The sequence below is a fragment of the Kwoniella mangroviensis genome, chromosome 2, assembly GCF_000507465.2.
Source record: "Kwoniella mangroviensis CBS 8507 chromosome 2, whole genome shotgun sequence".
NCBI classification, from domain to species: domain Eukaryota; kingdom Fungi; phylum Basidiomycota; class Tremellomycetes; order Tremellales; family Cryptococcaceae; genus Kwoniella; species Kwoniella mangrovensis.
Genome location: NC_088828.1, coordinates 983,597 through 1,000,003, shown reverse-complemented (window position 1 = coordinate 1,000,003; position 16,407 = coordinate 983,597). Strand labels below are relative to the sequence as shown.

General features: G+C 43.3%; 5 protein-coding genes across 5 annotated transcripts; 2 read left to right on the top strand and 3 right to left on the bottom strand.

The window, feature by feature from the left end:
• Window positions 1–238: 238 nt before the first annotated feature.
• On the bottom strand, window positions 239–1,654 carry I203_107229 (uncharacterized protein; the record flags this gene model as incomplete). Its single annotated transcript, XM_019145314.1, has 7 exons — window positions 239–519; window positions 585–645; window positions 725–829; window positions 900–980; window positions 1,055–1,089; window positions 1,189–1,374; window positions 1,480–1,654. The coding sequence occupies 7 exons, from the start codon at window positions 1,652–1,654 to the stop codon at window positions 239–241; spliced, it is 924 nt and encodes a 307-aa protein (XP_019005133.1).
• Window positions 1,655–2,142: 488 nt separating this feature from the next.
• Window positions 2,143–3,158, bottom strand: I203_107228 (uncharacterized protein; the record flags this gene model as incomplete). The annotated part of the gene is made up of 4 exons (XM_019145313.2): window positions 2,143–2,164; window positions 2,235–2,320; window positions 2,399–2,687; window positions 2,812–3,158. 4 exons carry the CDS (start codon window positions 3,156–3,158, stop codon window positions 2,143–2,145), a joined length of 744 nt encoding a protein of 247 aa, XP_019005132.2.
• A 1,138-nt stretch (window positions 3,159–4,296) lies between these two features.
• Window positions 4,297–6,609, top strand: I203_107227 (uncharacterized protein; the record flags this gene model as incomplete). Its single annotated transcript, XM_019145312.1, has 5 exons — window positions 4,297–4,641; window positions 4,861–4,908; window positions 4,966–5,140; window positions 5,254–5,633; window positions 5,725–6,609. 5 exons carry the CDS (start codon window positions 4,297–4,299, stop codon window positions 6,607–6,609), a joined length of 1,833 nt encoding a protein of 610 aa, XP_019005131.1.
• Window positions 6,610–9,176: 2,567 nt separating this feature from the next.
• I203_107226 (uncharacterized protein) lies at window positions 9,177–11,840 on the top strand (the record flags this gene model as incomplete). Its single annotated transcript, XM_019145311.1, has 10 exons — window positions 9,177–10,221; window positions 10,282–10,390; window positions 10,446–10,460; window positions 10,517–10,592; window positions 10,681–10,770; window positions 10,838–10,929; window positions 10,981–11,020; window positions 11,070–11,132; window positions 11,192–11,289; window positions 11,351–11,840. 10 exons carry the CDS (start codon window positions 9,177–9,179, stop codon window positions 11,838–11,840), a joined length of 2,118 nt encoding a protein of 705 aa, XP_019005130.1.
• A 921-nt stretch (window positions 11,841–12,761) lies between these two features.
• On the bottom strand, window positions 12,762–16,189 carry I203_107225 (uncharacterized protein; the record flags this gene model as incomplete). Its single annotated transcript, XM_019145310.1, has 3 exons — window positions 12,762–15,266; window positions 15,419–15,856; window positions 15,932–16,189. 3 exons carry the CDS (start codon window positions 16,187–16,189, stop codon window positions 12,762–12,764), a joined length of 3,201 nt encoding a protein of 1,066 aa, XP_019005129.1.
• Window positions 16,190–16,407: the final 218 nt, after the last annotated feature.

The following is a 16,407-nucleotide window of genomic DNA, read 5'->3' as shown; positions in this document are numbered from 1 at the left end:
CCACATCAATCAAAGGAAAATGAGGGTCAGGAGTGATCTCTATTCTGAATTAGATGGTCGAACGATACGATATGAATCTGGATTGACAACATGTGGCGGATGATGAACAGCTAACAAACTTTATTTCATGAAGCAGGAGACTAACGATTCATCTACATCTAGTGATCTATTGATATGATCAGATATGAGATATGGACTGACAGATAACATGAATAGTAATGCACTGTAGAATAATGTCCTATAAAACATCCCTATCACCTTTCTCCACTATCGGACTAGGTGGGTTGGCAGGTAACGTCAAACTACCTTCTTCTTCTTCCTCTTCCTCCTCCTTGGATTGAGCAGGGTTTTCGCCATCTTTAGCGTCATCTCGAAGTAATGGTTCTTTTTCACCTTTGCCTGCTTTGGGTGATTTGACCTTCTCGTCACCTTGTATTCTAGCATACATCTTTCCTAGCATCTTGGAGAACCATAACCAATTCAGAGCATTCAGAGCTAGGTTTCCGGAGCAATAGATGACTACATTCCATTTATTAGCTGGATACTTTTCATGTGAGAGCCTGTGAGAGCATATAGTGGCTTACCGTGTAGATGAAGGGGTATACGATCTCTCTCATCCCACATCGTACGGAAGAACAACAAGCTCTGTTCATATAATTTGTCAGCTACCATACCCTGGGAAAGACTAGGTGGACAGATGATTGTAGAATCAAATTACACATACGTTGGCTCCACCGTATACTATCCTAGCGAGGAAGAAGACCAGCATGAATATAAGAGCGTTGGCAAGGAAGAACGTCGGGTATCTAGCTGATAACCCCGACTTATCCTATCCCATCGTTTTGATCAGCTTAACATATCACGACACGATGTTGGCTCCATGGGATAAATTGACTCACCATGAACCAGTGTATATTGAGCAGAGGAGTAGATAGCTCCCAAAGTAAGAAGGGAGCACCGAAACCAGCTAAGAATGGTCTCTACGAGTGGAAATGCTGATAATCAGCTCACAGATTACTTATGAGCAGCGGGACATATTTATGTGATCACTTACAAAGGAAAACATGAACACAGCCAGACAAGCCGCACCTACAAGTATGTGAATGGTTTTTGAGATCAGCCATCGATATAACCTTTGGAGTTCAGGAAGAATACGAGGACAATGTATACGATGCTTGAATGACTCACCATGGACAACGAATCCAATAGTCGAGTTCATCAGACTATCCAACGTATCCCACAGGAAATACCCCGAACTAAAGGCGAATACATGTCCTACGAAATGATCATACCCAAATACAGGATCTGATTTGAGCGAAGGGGAGGACAGACATTGGAATGCTAAAGGGATGACTAAGATCGCATGTACCATCGCTAAATTGACAGGACAATCATCAGTATATATATCACTTGAAGACCTCACAATTCCTGAAGATGATATGGGAAGGCAACGTAGTCTAAGGAAGATGGTCTACTCACAAACTACGTGTGTTGCCCATCCCGTTCTCGTACGTTTATCGAACTCCCCATACTTTGCTATTAATCTAGGAGATATCTTATGCGAGGTATACTGAATACCATAGAAGAATAGGGTGGAAAGAAGGAACGGAGGTAAATGAGGACCCAGATGAGGTAAAGGGTTGAGGGAAGACATGGGAAATCGAATCGGTATTGCTGTTGCTGGTTGCAATGAAGGGAGAATAGGTGCTGTAAGTTCTACGAAGAAGGTATCTATGCGAAGGAGCAAAGCAGGATATATATCTTATGGTATCTAAATGAATGTCTGTAGAATGATCATCAACAAATAAATCGTCCCATTATTGACGAAGGATGTTTTTCTTATGATCGACTGGTCACATATCGGGCATGTGGCATGCGTCACCCAGGAACAGCTGCTAATTCGGTCTCGGGTAAAAGCAAAGCCTCAATGCCGAGGAATGTAACTGTCATCATGCCTGGGTAATCAAAGACACTGTCCGAATGCAGTCGATAGGTGAGGGAATTCAAGGAATGCGAGATGCTACACATATTGTAATGCTAGATCCGTGGCATGTAAGATAGCAGATCATACATTACATACATCGAAGACATCTTTTGGTAGTGACAACGTGTGGATCTGGTCAGAATTACAACTCGACATTATTACCATTGTTCATTATCAGGTCTGGAGGTGTCACATATTTGTCAGCACTACGTTACCTTCTTTCTCAGACAATTCTATCTCCTCGACTCACCTGAGATCCAATTCCTGAGTCCAAGCTGACCTAGGCTGGTTCACAAGCGATAGATAGGTTTGAGCAATATCATCAGGTTTGAGTCTCTAAATATGTGACATTCAGATGATTCAGTTAGTCAGATTTCAAGTCAAGCGTTGCCCATGCCGATCAGTTTTACTCACCTTATTTCCATTTTCGCCCATCATCCCTTTCACAGCCTGGGTATCTATGATTCCATCAATGATCACATGTCCAACATGTACACCCTGAGGACCGAACTCTCTGGCCAACGATTGAGAGAGAGCTCGCCTTGCGAACATCCCAGGAGCGAGTGATGAGAATTTCCCTCCTGCTTTCAATGACTTTGTTGCCCCAGTGAAGAGCAGTACTCCTTTAGCTCCGGTAGTAGGGTCTGGAGAGTTGGATAGGAAGAGGGGAAGAAGGGATTGCGAGAGGTTCCATGCTCCGACTCTGAACCGCATACAAAGATCAGCAAGGTATCATACCAAAGAACGCAGTAACAAGTAAATAGACTTTCAGATTTAGACCATAGCCGGATGACATTGAGATGTTCACATGAGCAAAAATCACTCACACACCACTTTCCAATCCTCTTCTTAAATCCTCCTCTTTCTTATCTAAAAACCCATTCAAGTTGAGTTTCTGATTAACGTTATAAATCCCTACATCGACTCTTCCCTCTGGCCAATGTTTCTTCAAATCTTCAAAAGCTTTTTGTAGAGAGGATGTCGATCCGTCTGACGATAATGCCAGGATATTATCTTTGGGTATGGTAGAGGGAAGGTTCAGCTTGGGCAGTGAATCAGGTAATGATCTAGATAAGAGGACTAGAGAATGAGTGGTGGAGAGTGATTTGGCGATGGACGTGGATAGGCCGGGTCCTACGCCTAATATCACTGCGATTCGACGAGTTGAGGACATTTTGATGTTATAGTCGTGCTATGCTTGGAGGTTAGAATCAGTCGGAATGGTTACATCTGATGTGCATGCCATCAGAAAGTCACGATCATTTATAGCTGTCATACGACATACCACGTACCCCTCAATCAGCAGATCCCATCTCAGTTAGTCATCTCCCGTCGTTTCTCCGTGACTGAAACCTAACGTCATTCCGGTTACAACTTTTCCTCGTTGTATTCCCACGGTAGTTGAAGTTGGTCGAAAGTCTGGAAATCGAATATTGAAAGAGCAAGGCACGAGCGTTGTCGATGCGATGATGTACTAACAACTACAGATCCAGCTGTGCGGGAATGAATTGTGACAATCCTCTCACATACCCATGTATGGTACTAAACACTCACTGCCAAGCTGTGAAGTAAGTAAATAGACATGTGGGTGGAGGTGTGGAAGAGAAGGAAAAGGAGAAGGGGATGATCAGCGCTTTTTGTTTAACTCTGTTCGGTTCAATCGTCTTTAAAGCTGCAGTTAGTTACGATCAAGGGATGAGCAGAGGGATCTAAAGCACACACCCACTACCTACACACATGCGAGACTGTGTTTTGTGGGTATGAGTGTACTTGTTCTCTTTAACTGTACGATATGCTCATCCTGTGCATGGGATCATTACCTGTGCTCATCACAATGTTTGTTGACGAGAATCACCTCTCTCTAATCGATCACTTTGATTATACTTATATGAACCGTCACTTCATTCTGTCTCATCTGCGAACCACCGTCAATCTTGATATCACCTCGACATCTAGGTAACAAAAGCATCAGCATCAGTATTAGCAAACTTCATCAAAGCTCACTACCTTCGGTCAGACGGCCTTTCAACAGAGAGTCGAAGCGACTTCTCCTAGGCAACTTTAAATTGGCATCAAGATTAGAAACTCGATAATCGAATATCCTTAATCTGTTTAAGATACATCAACGATCGAATACTGTAGGCGAAAAATCAACCTCAAAGATCACAATCTACTGGAGGGCATCTCGTTCACGTCTCTCTCATCAGCTGAAACAAGCACAATCACTTCAAATACGAAATACAAACTCTTTCAGTTCATGAAAACAACCTATTATCAGCAGTCAGCTTTTCTCCAGAAAGGATCCAGACAAGATGCTACCTCTCCTGATGACCCTCGCACTTCCATTGGTATGGGCAGAAACTACAACTCCCAATACAGGCGATCAACCTCAATCATTCTTATTCGGATTTACATCCTCACATCAAGTTTTACCCATCACACCCTCATGTCCATCTCCTCTTACCCTCTCTGCGCTGACGCCGACGAACGAACAGACGAGTGATCCAAAGGCACCATATACGATGATAACGCTGGTGCATGAGCAGTTGATAGATTCGACTGGGATTCAGTTCGAGAGGTTATATAGTGCGAGTTTGGATGTAGGGGATATGAGTAAGTTTAAGGATATTAGACACCCTTGGATGAATGGGACTCAGGTAGGTGATCAGAAAGATCCAATGAGATGATGAGGTACTTCAGGACTGTAGAGGGGAATGGAGATGGGTAAGATATAGAGGTGGGATAGAATCGGAAGGAGAAGCATGAGAGGAAATGAAAAGAAGGAGAAGAGAGGAGAAGCAGTAGGGCGAAATGACTCCTAAAGGCCGTCACCAAAGTCCGTATACGTGACGATGAGCTGACATGACAATTTTCAGTTTATAGCCTGTATATGGGGTTCCAACGGTGCCTCAGGTGGATGTCAAGTAAGTATCTCTTCGTTTCGTCCTGCAATCATTACCTGATGGCTGACCCCTTTCCAGGACCTATATACAGTCGTACCTTCAGAAGACACATTTGATGCCTATGCAACACCCAATTCGACATGTCGGACATCCAATGTCCAAGAGTCTTGGGTACCACCTGCGAACGAGACTCTAGATGTGGAAGTAGTGGGACCAAGTGGGGATGTATCTTGGAATGCTTGGCCAGCATCATGTGAGTAGAATGTTCCTATATGTGCAAGCTCAATCGATTATATCATGATCCAATTGTCCCATCTAGATGCCATGCCAAATGGTATATTCAGGCTGATGTATGTTTGACTACAGGCTCAGACCTTCAGATAAGTCCTAAAAACGGTACACCACCCTATACACTCCTCGTCGCTCCAGCAGCCCATCCTCCAGTGAATATAACGACTTCAACACTACCTATCAACTATACTGTCCGACTGACCCACGGTCAAGCATTCATGTTGGGACTATACGACTCGTCTGGGAAAAGTTGGGCTTTTGGTCCTCTACATGCTGGAGCAAGTGACGATCTTGCTTGTCTAGCTGTCGCTACAGGCCAACAACTACCCGAGAAAGAAAAGAAGATCGGTGTTAGTGTTCTGGCGGGAAGTGTGGCGGGTGCTTTTGTGGTTGGTGCGTTAGGTGCAGCTGGATTGATGTGGTTCTTGCTGGGTGGTAAGAAGAGGTTGCGGAAAGTGAGTTCAAGCTTTTCAAAAAAACCATCTCAATAGGACTGGATCCTGAAGATAACACGATGGATGTACTGATCTTGCTGTTCTCTATCAGTCCTCTTCCGAACAGAACTTTTACTCCGATCCTAGACCAGCTTCATATTCTACCCCTACCAATTCATTCATCAGCAAACAACTCACTCCCAATGGTAATTCCCTTTCGCCATATATGGATTCACCAGAGTTCGATACTCCGGCTACATTCTACGATCCTCATGTTCCTGGACCGAACCCTCAATCATACCCTCAAGTACCTGGTAGTGCGTCTCATGATCGCGATAATCGTGTATTCCCTCGACCACCTTTAGTCAGTATGTCGGATAATTATTCTGGTGATTCATATAGGGAGAATATATCCATGGGGGACATCAGAGAAAGAGATAGGAGATCAAGTGTTACCTCTGGTCAAGGCCATGGACACGTTCAGGACCCTTCTTGGACTTCATCAAATAATAGCAGATCAGGTAGGAGACAGAATACACCTAAATCTTCACCTGGCATAGTGGTTCAAAATCCCTCTTCACCTAGACCAGGATCGTTGGGTTCGACATCGCACCATCACCAGAATGATGAACCTTCTTCACCTTCTTCAGGTAGGGGACCAAGACACGTATATGTGGTACATTCAGATGGGATGAATGGGGATTTACATATACAGTTACCTGATTTGAATTCTAGAGTTATTGAACTACCACCTGGTTATAGACCTGGACCCGATCATGGAAACAATGATAACAATGGTGATTCGACTCAACCACCATCACAGACTCAAGCTCAGCCTACACGATCACTACCGAATATACCTGTCGTACCGGGTGGAGAAGGGTTGGTGGAGCCTGCCAGATCAAGGAACAGTTTGAATACGAATGAAATGACTGAAGATGAGTTGAGAGCTAGGGCGGAAGCTAGGATGAGAGAGAAGACCAGAAGATCTACATAGAGTCACAAAACGGATACATATAGTTGATTTTGGTTTTGGTTTGTACAGTCTACTGGAATGCGATGACATGTGACTATCAAAAGATATATCCTACACAACAGCCAACTTTGGTAGAATCAACTGATGAGCAACTTTTATCTTCTTTCACCTATTCAATCCGTAAATGTTAAGTCTCTCATTGACCATATTTTCCTGTTTTGTGCTCTTCCTATGACACTCTTCTTCTTCATCTGCACAAATATTTTTGGAAGATTGTTGATTGTTCTCCCCCGGATCACCTGTATAGAATCCTGCAGTACTGTCTTCCCTTCCAGTCCATTTATCGAATACAGGTACTTATTCATCGGCTTTACGATATTCGTCATCGGTGAGACCTAAGCTAAGCATACATTCGAGATCAGGTATGCCTCATATGGTGTCTCACGAGGTTTTTTGACATTCACGACCCAGCTTGGTCGGTTGAGGTACAAGTCCCGATGAGAACAATCATCCTTTCTCATCTAAGCCCAGTATACCAGCACTATGTACGATCGGCATATTCACAACTTGATTTGACGTGAGGATGAAGACGAGGATGAGGATGAAGATGATGACCATAAATCCGATATTGTATCAGCGTGGCATCATCAACACAGTCCAGACCCCATCTAACCTGAAACAGCGCCACAAATGCTCATGACATCACGCAAAACAAGATCAAAACAACTCGAGTCTTCGTCTTTTCATCTTTCATACTTGATGATCGATACATACTTTTGACGATACTCACACATACGGTCTATAATACTTGGTAACCGGATTAAATTGGCCGCTATGAACAGCAACACTTCATACAGGCTAATTCGTCTGATCCTGTCGATAGGGCGTGTCAAGATCGACGTACAAACCCGAGGTCTAACAATTTAGATCAACTACTCGAGTCATCACTACAACCGGTCGAGAATATCACCTAAAGTACTCTATCCTTCGGCTCTAATCGGTATTCTCTCGCATGGTCAAACGCTGACCTTTGTATTCTATAGTATACAGTAAATCCATCAAAAGGATATTTGGTTGTATCAACGTTTCAGATCAACGTGTTTTCTTTTCTTCTATGGCACAAGCTGATTAGTCTACATCAACGTCACCATCAAGATGAAATAACCACTCAAACCAAGAATTGCAAGGTACTCATTTATAGACCTTTCTTTGCAGAAGTAAAAAGGTTGATGCTCGATTGATTTTCGCCATACACACACACACACACATCAAATACACACACACGAATACACATGGTATCCTTTGACCGATGGATGTTGGTCAAGCTCAGCTTAATCTTCTTCCTCCAGCCTACATCCTATCTTTCAATATCAATCCCAAGTCAGACATACTTACTACACTGATACGACATCTTCAGTAATCGATCTTACCTTCTTACGATCGGACTTGTGGTACCACACGAAATCGTCCCCGTCATCGTCAATATAGTACTGTCTATAAGACAATTACGATGATCATCTCATCCAGATCGAATGCATAAAAACACGAGATATACACGACCTCCTTTGATCTGATCTCTTGGACGCGCTCGGACCCATTCTCATCTTATTTTCTCCTATAGCTCAAATGCTAAGAGATCAATCTTCTCTACTCCTGGATGATCATCACCGACCCTAAACTCAGACATCACCATGACGACTGGGCGGACATTCACCTTGTTCTTCTGCACGTCCTAGAGCCAAGTGGTAGGGGGGAGAGAGGGTCGAGGTCGTTCCTGATGGGTGAATTGATGTGATGTTGAGCTAACATGATATAACCCAAATGGATTGATGGGATCAAGCTGACTACATACCTGGTATGCACACTGCAGGATCACTGACTGGATCAGGACGCGACGCGTATACTGTATCTCACTCATTTGCTTCATCTTTGCTCTTTTCCTTCTTATTCATAAGTTACTGACTGTACACTCACACCCAGCTATCTTTATTCCCCATTCCCCATTCGTCTTTCTCTATCCTTCTACTAACAATTCTCATCACTGTACCGTTCCACCTAAATCCACTGGGTCATCGTCGTCGTTCTCCAAAATAGCGCTGATCATCTTCCCATCATTCATCTACTCTTTTCAGGTACGCCGTTTCAACTTAGCTCGATTTCACTTTCTTTCTAAGACTACAGCTATTCGGAAACATCGCCGATCGGGTTTGAATATTCTATTCTCTTCGGACCTCAGCTTATGGACCATACTGTATGGCAGTCTCCTGTCATCCAACATTACATGATACGTGATCATTCGGCGTAGAACCGGCTATTATCGCAACCATATCACTGGTGAGTAGGTATATATATATATATATGTATATATACCTTCTTCCTTTTCATCATTTTCTTCTATCTTTTCCTTTTATCGTTTGCTCATTCCACATGGAAGGGTCAGTATATACTGTTATATCCATATATCATCTCTAACAAGAATCTGATCCTTCATATTTAGTTCTTAACCAGCCCATTCTACCCTTATTCGTCTCCCAGAAGAACCGAAATATCTTTCTTCCTTTCCTTCCTTCTCAATAGTGATTACATCAATGTCGAGTATTACCTCACGATCACTCAGCCCATCTTCACCTCCCTTCATCTTTCCCAAATCATCTCCCACTTTCACTTCTAACTCCAGCTCCAACTCGGACAATACATCGAGTGGAACTATCTCTTCTACTTGCGTGGAGACCAGCTCAACCTCTTCGCACTCCGATACGACCAAGGCGAAAGATAACACTCATACCACCATCAAAGGAGAAAGTACAATCTTTCCTTTTCCTTCTTCCAGAACTACTACAGCTAAATCTTTTGGTGCTGGATGGAAATCTTCTTCCTCGACTTCACCTTTCAACTTGATCCAAATGCCTAACGTCCCCGGTGGCCATCATACTCAAAGATTCCGTGCTCCTGTCTGCGACAAAGGTCCTTTCGATACTCGATCTAGATCACCAAGTCTTCCGATCTTACCATCACAATCTCACACGCCGACCATCAAAAACTTCACTAGTGAAATTGCAGTTGCAAGTGCAGCTGGTACTAATCAACATCCATCTATCCTTTACCCCATCAATACCAAAGACCTTTCAAACGATTTCGAGCTTTATACGCCAACCAGTCCCAACTCGGCAGGACATCCATTCTCACCGATCAACGATCATATCCACCATGTCAGACATCATCCATCCCTTTCCTCGATCGATATCGAGCTTGACGATCATCCTCACACCCATTATCCTTACCGACACCATGCTAGTCCAGATGCAAATGGCTGTTCATTCTATCCACCTATGGGAATCAGTCCGATCAGTCATCATCAATCTGTACCAAACCTTCCTTATCACCATCATTATCAAGGACAAGCACAAAGTCTATTTCGAAAACCAAGTGTAAACGTGAGATTTCAAGACGACGATACTCCCACCCCACTATCCATGCAGGATATCAACGAAGCTGAAGCTGAAGGTGAGATTGAAATCAAAAGAGGTTTGAGAAGAATGCCAGCTTTCAACTTTGGACAAATGGGGGCGAGAAATAAGTTGATGAGTTCAAAGAGTATGCCAGCGATGCCTATCCTAGGTGAAGGAAGGAACGGTAAGTCGTATCTGCAGTCTCAGTGGATGAGTGCGATTGCTGATGCAAGTGATTTTGCAGTTTTCATCCATCGTGTCAATAGTGATCTTACCGAAGATCAACTTCGAGTCTACGCATCGGAGTTCGGTGAAGTAGTATCGGTGAAAATCCCTTCTCGAACTACAAGACCGTAAGTGACATATCATCAAGTAAGCGAATGATGCTGATCTATGTTGGTGATCCAGACACGCTTTTGTCATGTAAGCTTCACTGTGGCACTTCTACTTGATATATAGCTTATCATGACTTGTATAAGGTTCAAACGACCTGATCAAGCTCAAAGCTTCATCGTGCATCTCAAGATGAAGAATGTAGAATGTGAATTTGGCAAGGTGAGTAAGCTTTTCTTCAGTGCCACACTGTTCCGAATGTTATCCGCGATCAATAGACTCTGCTGATTTTGTCATATTCGTTTCGCAGGAGGATTACCAAGTGCAAAACAAAGCCTTGGAAGATCCTAATTCAGCAAATTTGTATATTGCTGGTCTGCCCACTGCCCTCAACTATGAGGTAAGTCTCGAGACCAAATCTCCAGAAAATTGCTGAACAACTGATCCTTTGCTTGTGACCGTACAAGGAACTCGCCGAGCTCCTCTCTCCCGCGAAGATATGCTCTTGGAAACCTCTTGTCGATGAAGCAGGTAATAGAAGAGGACCCATCATGGCCAGGTAGGCTGCCCAGATGCAACGAGATAGCATAGCTGATGTACGTCCATTTAGACTTCAAACCCGAGTTCAAGCCAATGATGTGATAAAGAAGGTGAGCTATCCCTAACCGAGACGTTTGAGAGCTGACCATATTTCCACAGATTAATGGAAAATACTATCAAGGGATGAGCGAAAGAATTCAAGCTCGAATCGCTGATTCTGATGTAAGTGACATCGAATTCCTTGAAAGCAACCGGGGACTGTAGCTGAAAAGCTGTCGTAGGAGCAAAAACATTTCAAACGACACCAAAGTATGAGCCGAGATCGACCAATCGTAGTTCCTCCAGTGCAGTTCAGACCCTATGGCAATGTTCCTCAAGAGTAAGTAAGCTGTTCTGGACTGGAGTCCTTCAAGGGATAGCTGATAAGATTGAATATATAGTGAGGGTGATGATCTCGAACTCCTTCGAACTCGAGATTACCTCGCATCTCAATTGGATGCTATCAACGGTCAACTCGCCCGAACCCAAGTCAGACCTCGTAATATCGTCTTCCCCGACCCTGAAGTTCCAATTGAGAATGATATCGTCCGCCCCTCACCTGTTCCAATTGGTCAGATCCCACGAGGATGGGGTCATCGACATACCTCTTCAAACTTTTCTATCGATTCTCTTGGTTCTTGGCCTGATTGGACGAGTACCTGGACTCGAAACCCCCCTAATCAAAATAACATTCTTGCTTTCGGAGGCAATCTCGGTCATCCTCAACCTCATCCTCAACTTCGACAACAATCTCTCAGTCTTACCAATCATCATGACAACGAGGCAAATTTCGCAGCGTTGAGTCCTTTACACCACGTCAAGTCTTCTCCTGAGCTGGGTGGTAGATCAGATAGCGCTAGTAAGCTCTTATGGAAAAAGGATGAGGTATAGGTAGAAACAGAACCAATTGGTCAGATCTTTCCTTTTTTACTTCCTTGCTTTCTGATCAGTTGTACAGTACTTTTGACAATTTATGAAGAATGGTTGTTTATCATAAATCATCATATGTCTTTCCATCATACAGTATCATCATTTGGTTTTTTTTTTCCCTTCCTTACGATATCCTGACATTTATACCCAGTTATTTCAAGCAACTTCCAACTTTAGTCAATCTTTAACCTTGCTCGATTTCCTATGAACGTGTTGTTGATATATCATATCTTCATCTTTTTTCTCTTCCCATCATTTTCTCAACAATTCCTACGTATATCCCTTACCTCAACTACATACCAAATATCACCAACATCGACACCGACATCGACATCCATCAAGTTACGATCAACCGAGAGATTGAATTGCATATAGGTCATGGAACATAAATGAAGAAATGAAGAAGTGAAGTAATTCGAATGAATCCATGTTATCAAAACGAAAAATCAATCTCAGGTCCAAAAAGTATCATATATTCCTAACAAAAGTCATTGCAGTATGATATGAATTCTTAGTTATGCTATCTATGTTCTTTCTTTGTACCTTAATATCAGAAAAATGCACCCTATATTTATGTCCTATTCTAGCTGATATCATCGATCATCAGATGGATTGATCGTCCTACATGGTGCACTACGCGTACTGGAGACTGACTGTATTGTTATGTACATTTTATCATTCATCTCTCAAAAGAATGATGGGCATATGAATTGGTTGGTAAAGTAATAATCTAGTTTCATTTAATGTGTTGGAAATATATATAAACAAATACAGAGAAAGCGAGTTATTGTAAGTTAAGAAAGACCATCCAATAATCATAAATTGGAATTCAATCGAACGGTATAAAAGACATATACGAAATATAACATATAACATCAGCCATCACTCATCTAAAACTCCTATTCTAGATTTCCACATTTCTTCCTTTAATTTAACGATCTTTTCCCAAGTCTTACCTTCCCAACTATGATCTCCTTTATCACCAATACTGAAATATCTTTTTTCACCTTCTGTGCCAGTCGAGTTGGATAATTGCAACACGGGTGTCTTGGGATGTCGAGGTGGTAGTGGTGGTGGTGGTGCTGTCGCAGCAATTTGCGAATTAGGTCTACTTGTAGAAGAAGACGAAGAAGAAGGGAAAGTTTGTTGTTGTAATGGTGATAATGGGAATTTCTCATCCAGGTTCACAGGTGTAAATGGAGGTTCTTCTTCTTCTTCTTCTTCTTCCTCCTTCTGGTCTCCATCTTTATCCTTGACGTCCTGGAGATCTCTAATCTCTGTATTGTTATTCTGCTGTTCATCTCCGTTTCCATTATATATAACTTCATTTTTCTCATCCCTGCTCACATCCTCGCTCTTCCTCTGCTCCAATTCATCCCTCAACTCTTTCAAGATACTCAACTCGTCCTCATCCTCATCCTCATCTTGCCTTTTGTTGTTTTCTTTATCCTTCACCGGAGTAGGCGGCTCGCTAGTCACAGGCGTAGACGTGCCTCCACTAAGTTGAGATAATCTATTCCTACCTGCCGCTCGTCGAGGTATAGGAGGAGGAACACCGGCAGCAGATGTTTTAGTTGGACTTTCAGTATCAGAGGCGGGAGATGCCAATTCAATCACTTTCTCTACCTTTGTTTCAGTATCCACGCGCGATGGTGGATGAGGTGTGCTTTGTTCGTCTCTTTTCACTTCTTCGGAAGGAGAAGGAGAATCGTGACCATCTTCTGAAGGTAAGTCCGCTTGACCACCTTTAGGAGTGTGAAATCCAGTTTCAGAAGTGTTGATAGAAGATATATTCGACGTCGCTCTTGATAATGGTGGAGCCTGTATACTTGATCCTCTTTCTCCCTCTTCATCTACTTCTCCTTCTTGATCTTTATCCAACTTGGCTGATACTTCATCTTGTCTACTCTCAATTCCAGTCGACTGATCCTTCTCATTCTCAGCAGAAAATGATAATGGTTCTTGTATGACAGGAACTTCCTTTTCCCTTTCTGTTTCCTTTTTATCAATGTTCAATGCCTCACCTAATCCTAACCCACCAGCCGTCTGCACCCTTCCATTCTCATCTCTCTCCGCTCCTAAAGACCCCACCGAATCCCGGCGGGTTTCCTCACCATTACCGGCACCGGGCGAATCCGGTGGACTATTAGCGGTGCCACCAGAAGACTTCCATCCCCTGGTCCAGCCTCCTGTGGACTTATCAGATAACTTGAATCCTAACGCCCAAGATGATTTCTTACGTTGAGGAAGTGGCGGAGGCCGTTGTTGTGTCTGTTCTTCTCCACTTCCATTTGATATTGATGGTTGTTCAGAGGCGGCATCATCTTGCTCAGCCGGTTTCGCACTTTCCACTCCTACTTGCTGATGATTCTCCGTTATTGTCGTCATCGTTGATGTAGTACCCGTTCCATCATCACCGTGCCATATTACATGAACCACACCTGTTCTAACGAAATGCCATAAAGCACAAGTAGCTCTCATCCTTTCAAGACACCACCCAGTCCTACATAGGGGATATAACTTTGAATCTCCCTTATCACCACTGCTACCACCAGATTGCAACTGGGGTTTGGCGATTCTAAATACGTATACCGAAGTGATGGCTCCACCTGGACCTATAGCAGGCGAAGACACAGGTGATTGACTAGGTGACGGAACATTCGGTGTAGAGTTTGGATTTGTAGCTGAAGTAGAAGAGGTTGTAGTAGCGAAGAAAGGTTTAAGGGAGAATCTCGATGTGGTCGAATTGGAAGTACGTTGAGGATGAACAGGTGGTGGACCGAAATGGGATGTCCCAGCAGGTGATTGAGGTTGTTGTTGGTGGATGAATATTAATTTACCACATAGACTACAATTTATATCCTGTACTGAAGAACTGGTACTTGCCAACAGAGTCGCTGTCGACACCGGCTCGACAATGAGATCACCAGATATGATGGCTTGAGAAACGCTTCTACGTGATAACCAACTTAGATCAGGGGCTGTATCCAACCTCAACGTAGGATCATTATCTTCTATGATCGTTCTAGCTAAGAAAGGTTGAGTGAGAAGATTGGTTATGAGTGGTGGTGGGAAAGTATTCTTGGATGTTTCCTTGATAGGTCGAAGTGTTCTGAGATGTTGGATGAAATTCAAAAATTCAGAATAAGGAACATGTGATGAGAGGTATTTCCTGCTTATCGATATTGATGAGATTCCTTCGTTGGCAGTAGTATGTGGTGAGAGAGATATAGCTGAAGGTTGGACGGCAGAAGGTGGTAAGGACTGTAGATGTAGCTGCATGTCTCGAACGGCAGCTTCAGCAGCAGCTAGATTCTCTTCTGTCGATTTCAATCGTGCTTCAGCTTCAGCTCGTGACATACGTTCAGTAGCTACCATAGCGTTTGCCTAGAATATGCAATAAATACAATGGTCAGCATCGTGAACTTCTCCATCCCTGTTCAATTCGTCCCTCCCCTATGCCCTCCTTTTTCCACCTGACAGTTCATCCATTGACCGTTCTCCAATCTCTCATCATGGTCCAGCAATCAATCACTCACCTGATCGAACAACTTTGCCGTCAAATCATCCACCTCATTCTCCACCTCTCTTCTCTTTTCCTCGGCTGTTCCTCTCCTTCTTTCTTCTTCCACGAGGCCCTGAGCCAACTTCTGCATCTCATCTTTGATCTGTGATCGCTCAACGAGTAATCCAGTATTCATCGATTCTTCCCATTTATTCTTTTCCTTCTCCAATTCACCCGCATGGTCCGTCAACGATCGATGTTGAGCCTGAAGCTCGTGTAGCTCATCTTCCAGATCTGCCGATTTACCTATGGACGATATGAGCTTTTGGTTCAGTTGGATCGATTGGTCCGACAGCAAAGACAATTGGGTACGAAGAGAGGTTATGAGTGAGGTTGTAGGTGAGTCTGGAGGGTGGAGAGAGTCCGCTTCATGTGGATTTAGAAGGTCGGTAGGTAGAGTTAGAGGTGATGGCTATGATACAATGACACAAAGGGTCAGTAGGTTGATTGTCACTGCCTGATCGGGATCAGAGGCACATGACCTCACCTTCTCTCGTACTTTCTGAGGTTGAGAATCTTCATTATTGACTTTTTCCGAATTATCGTCTGCATTAATCTTGGTCTCAACTACATCTGCTCCAATTTCCTTTGATCCCTCGTCCTTGTCAGCCTTGACTACACTGTCAGATTCAACTTGACTCTCCTGCTCCTGAGTGTTCTCAACGTCCATTTCTGTATTTTGTATTTGTAGGTTCACAGCATCGTCCTTGTTCTCTTCCACTCTGCCCTGATGTGGCTCAGACATTCCGGATAGGACCAGCAAGATACCGAGCTGAGCGTTGAGATAAATACGAAGAGATTAGATGTATCAATATGAAAGTTGAATGATAATCGTATTGTGAGGTGTGAGGTATGACGATCAACACGTCGCGTGGAATAAACCTCTACTCATCTCGTTAACTTGCTCGTGTCGTACACGGTCCTGTCTAATCTGTGGCGTAATCCAAGTTACACTGATGAATA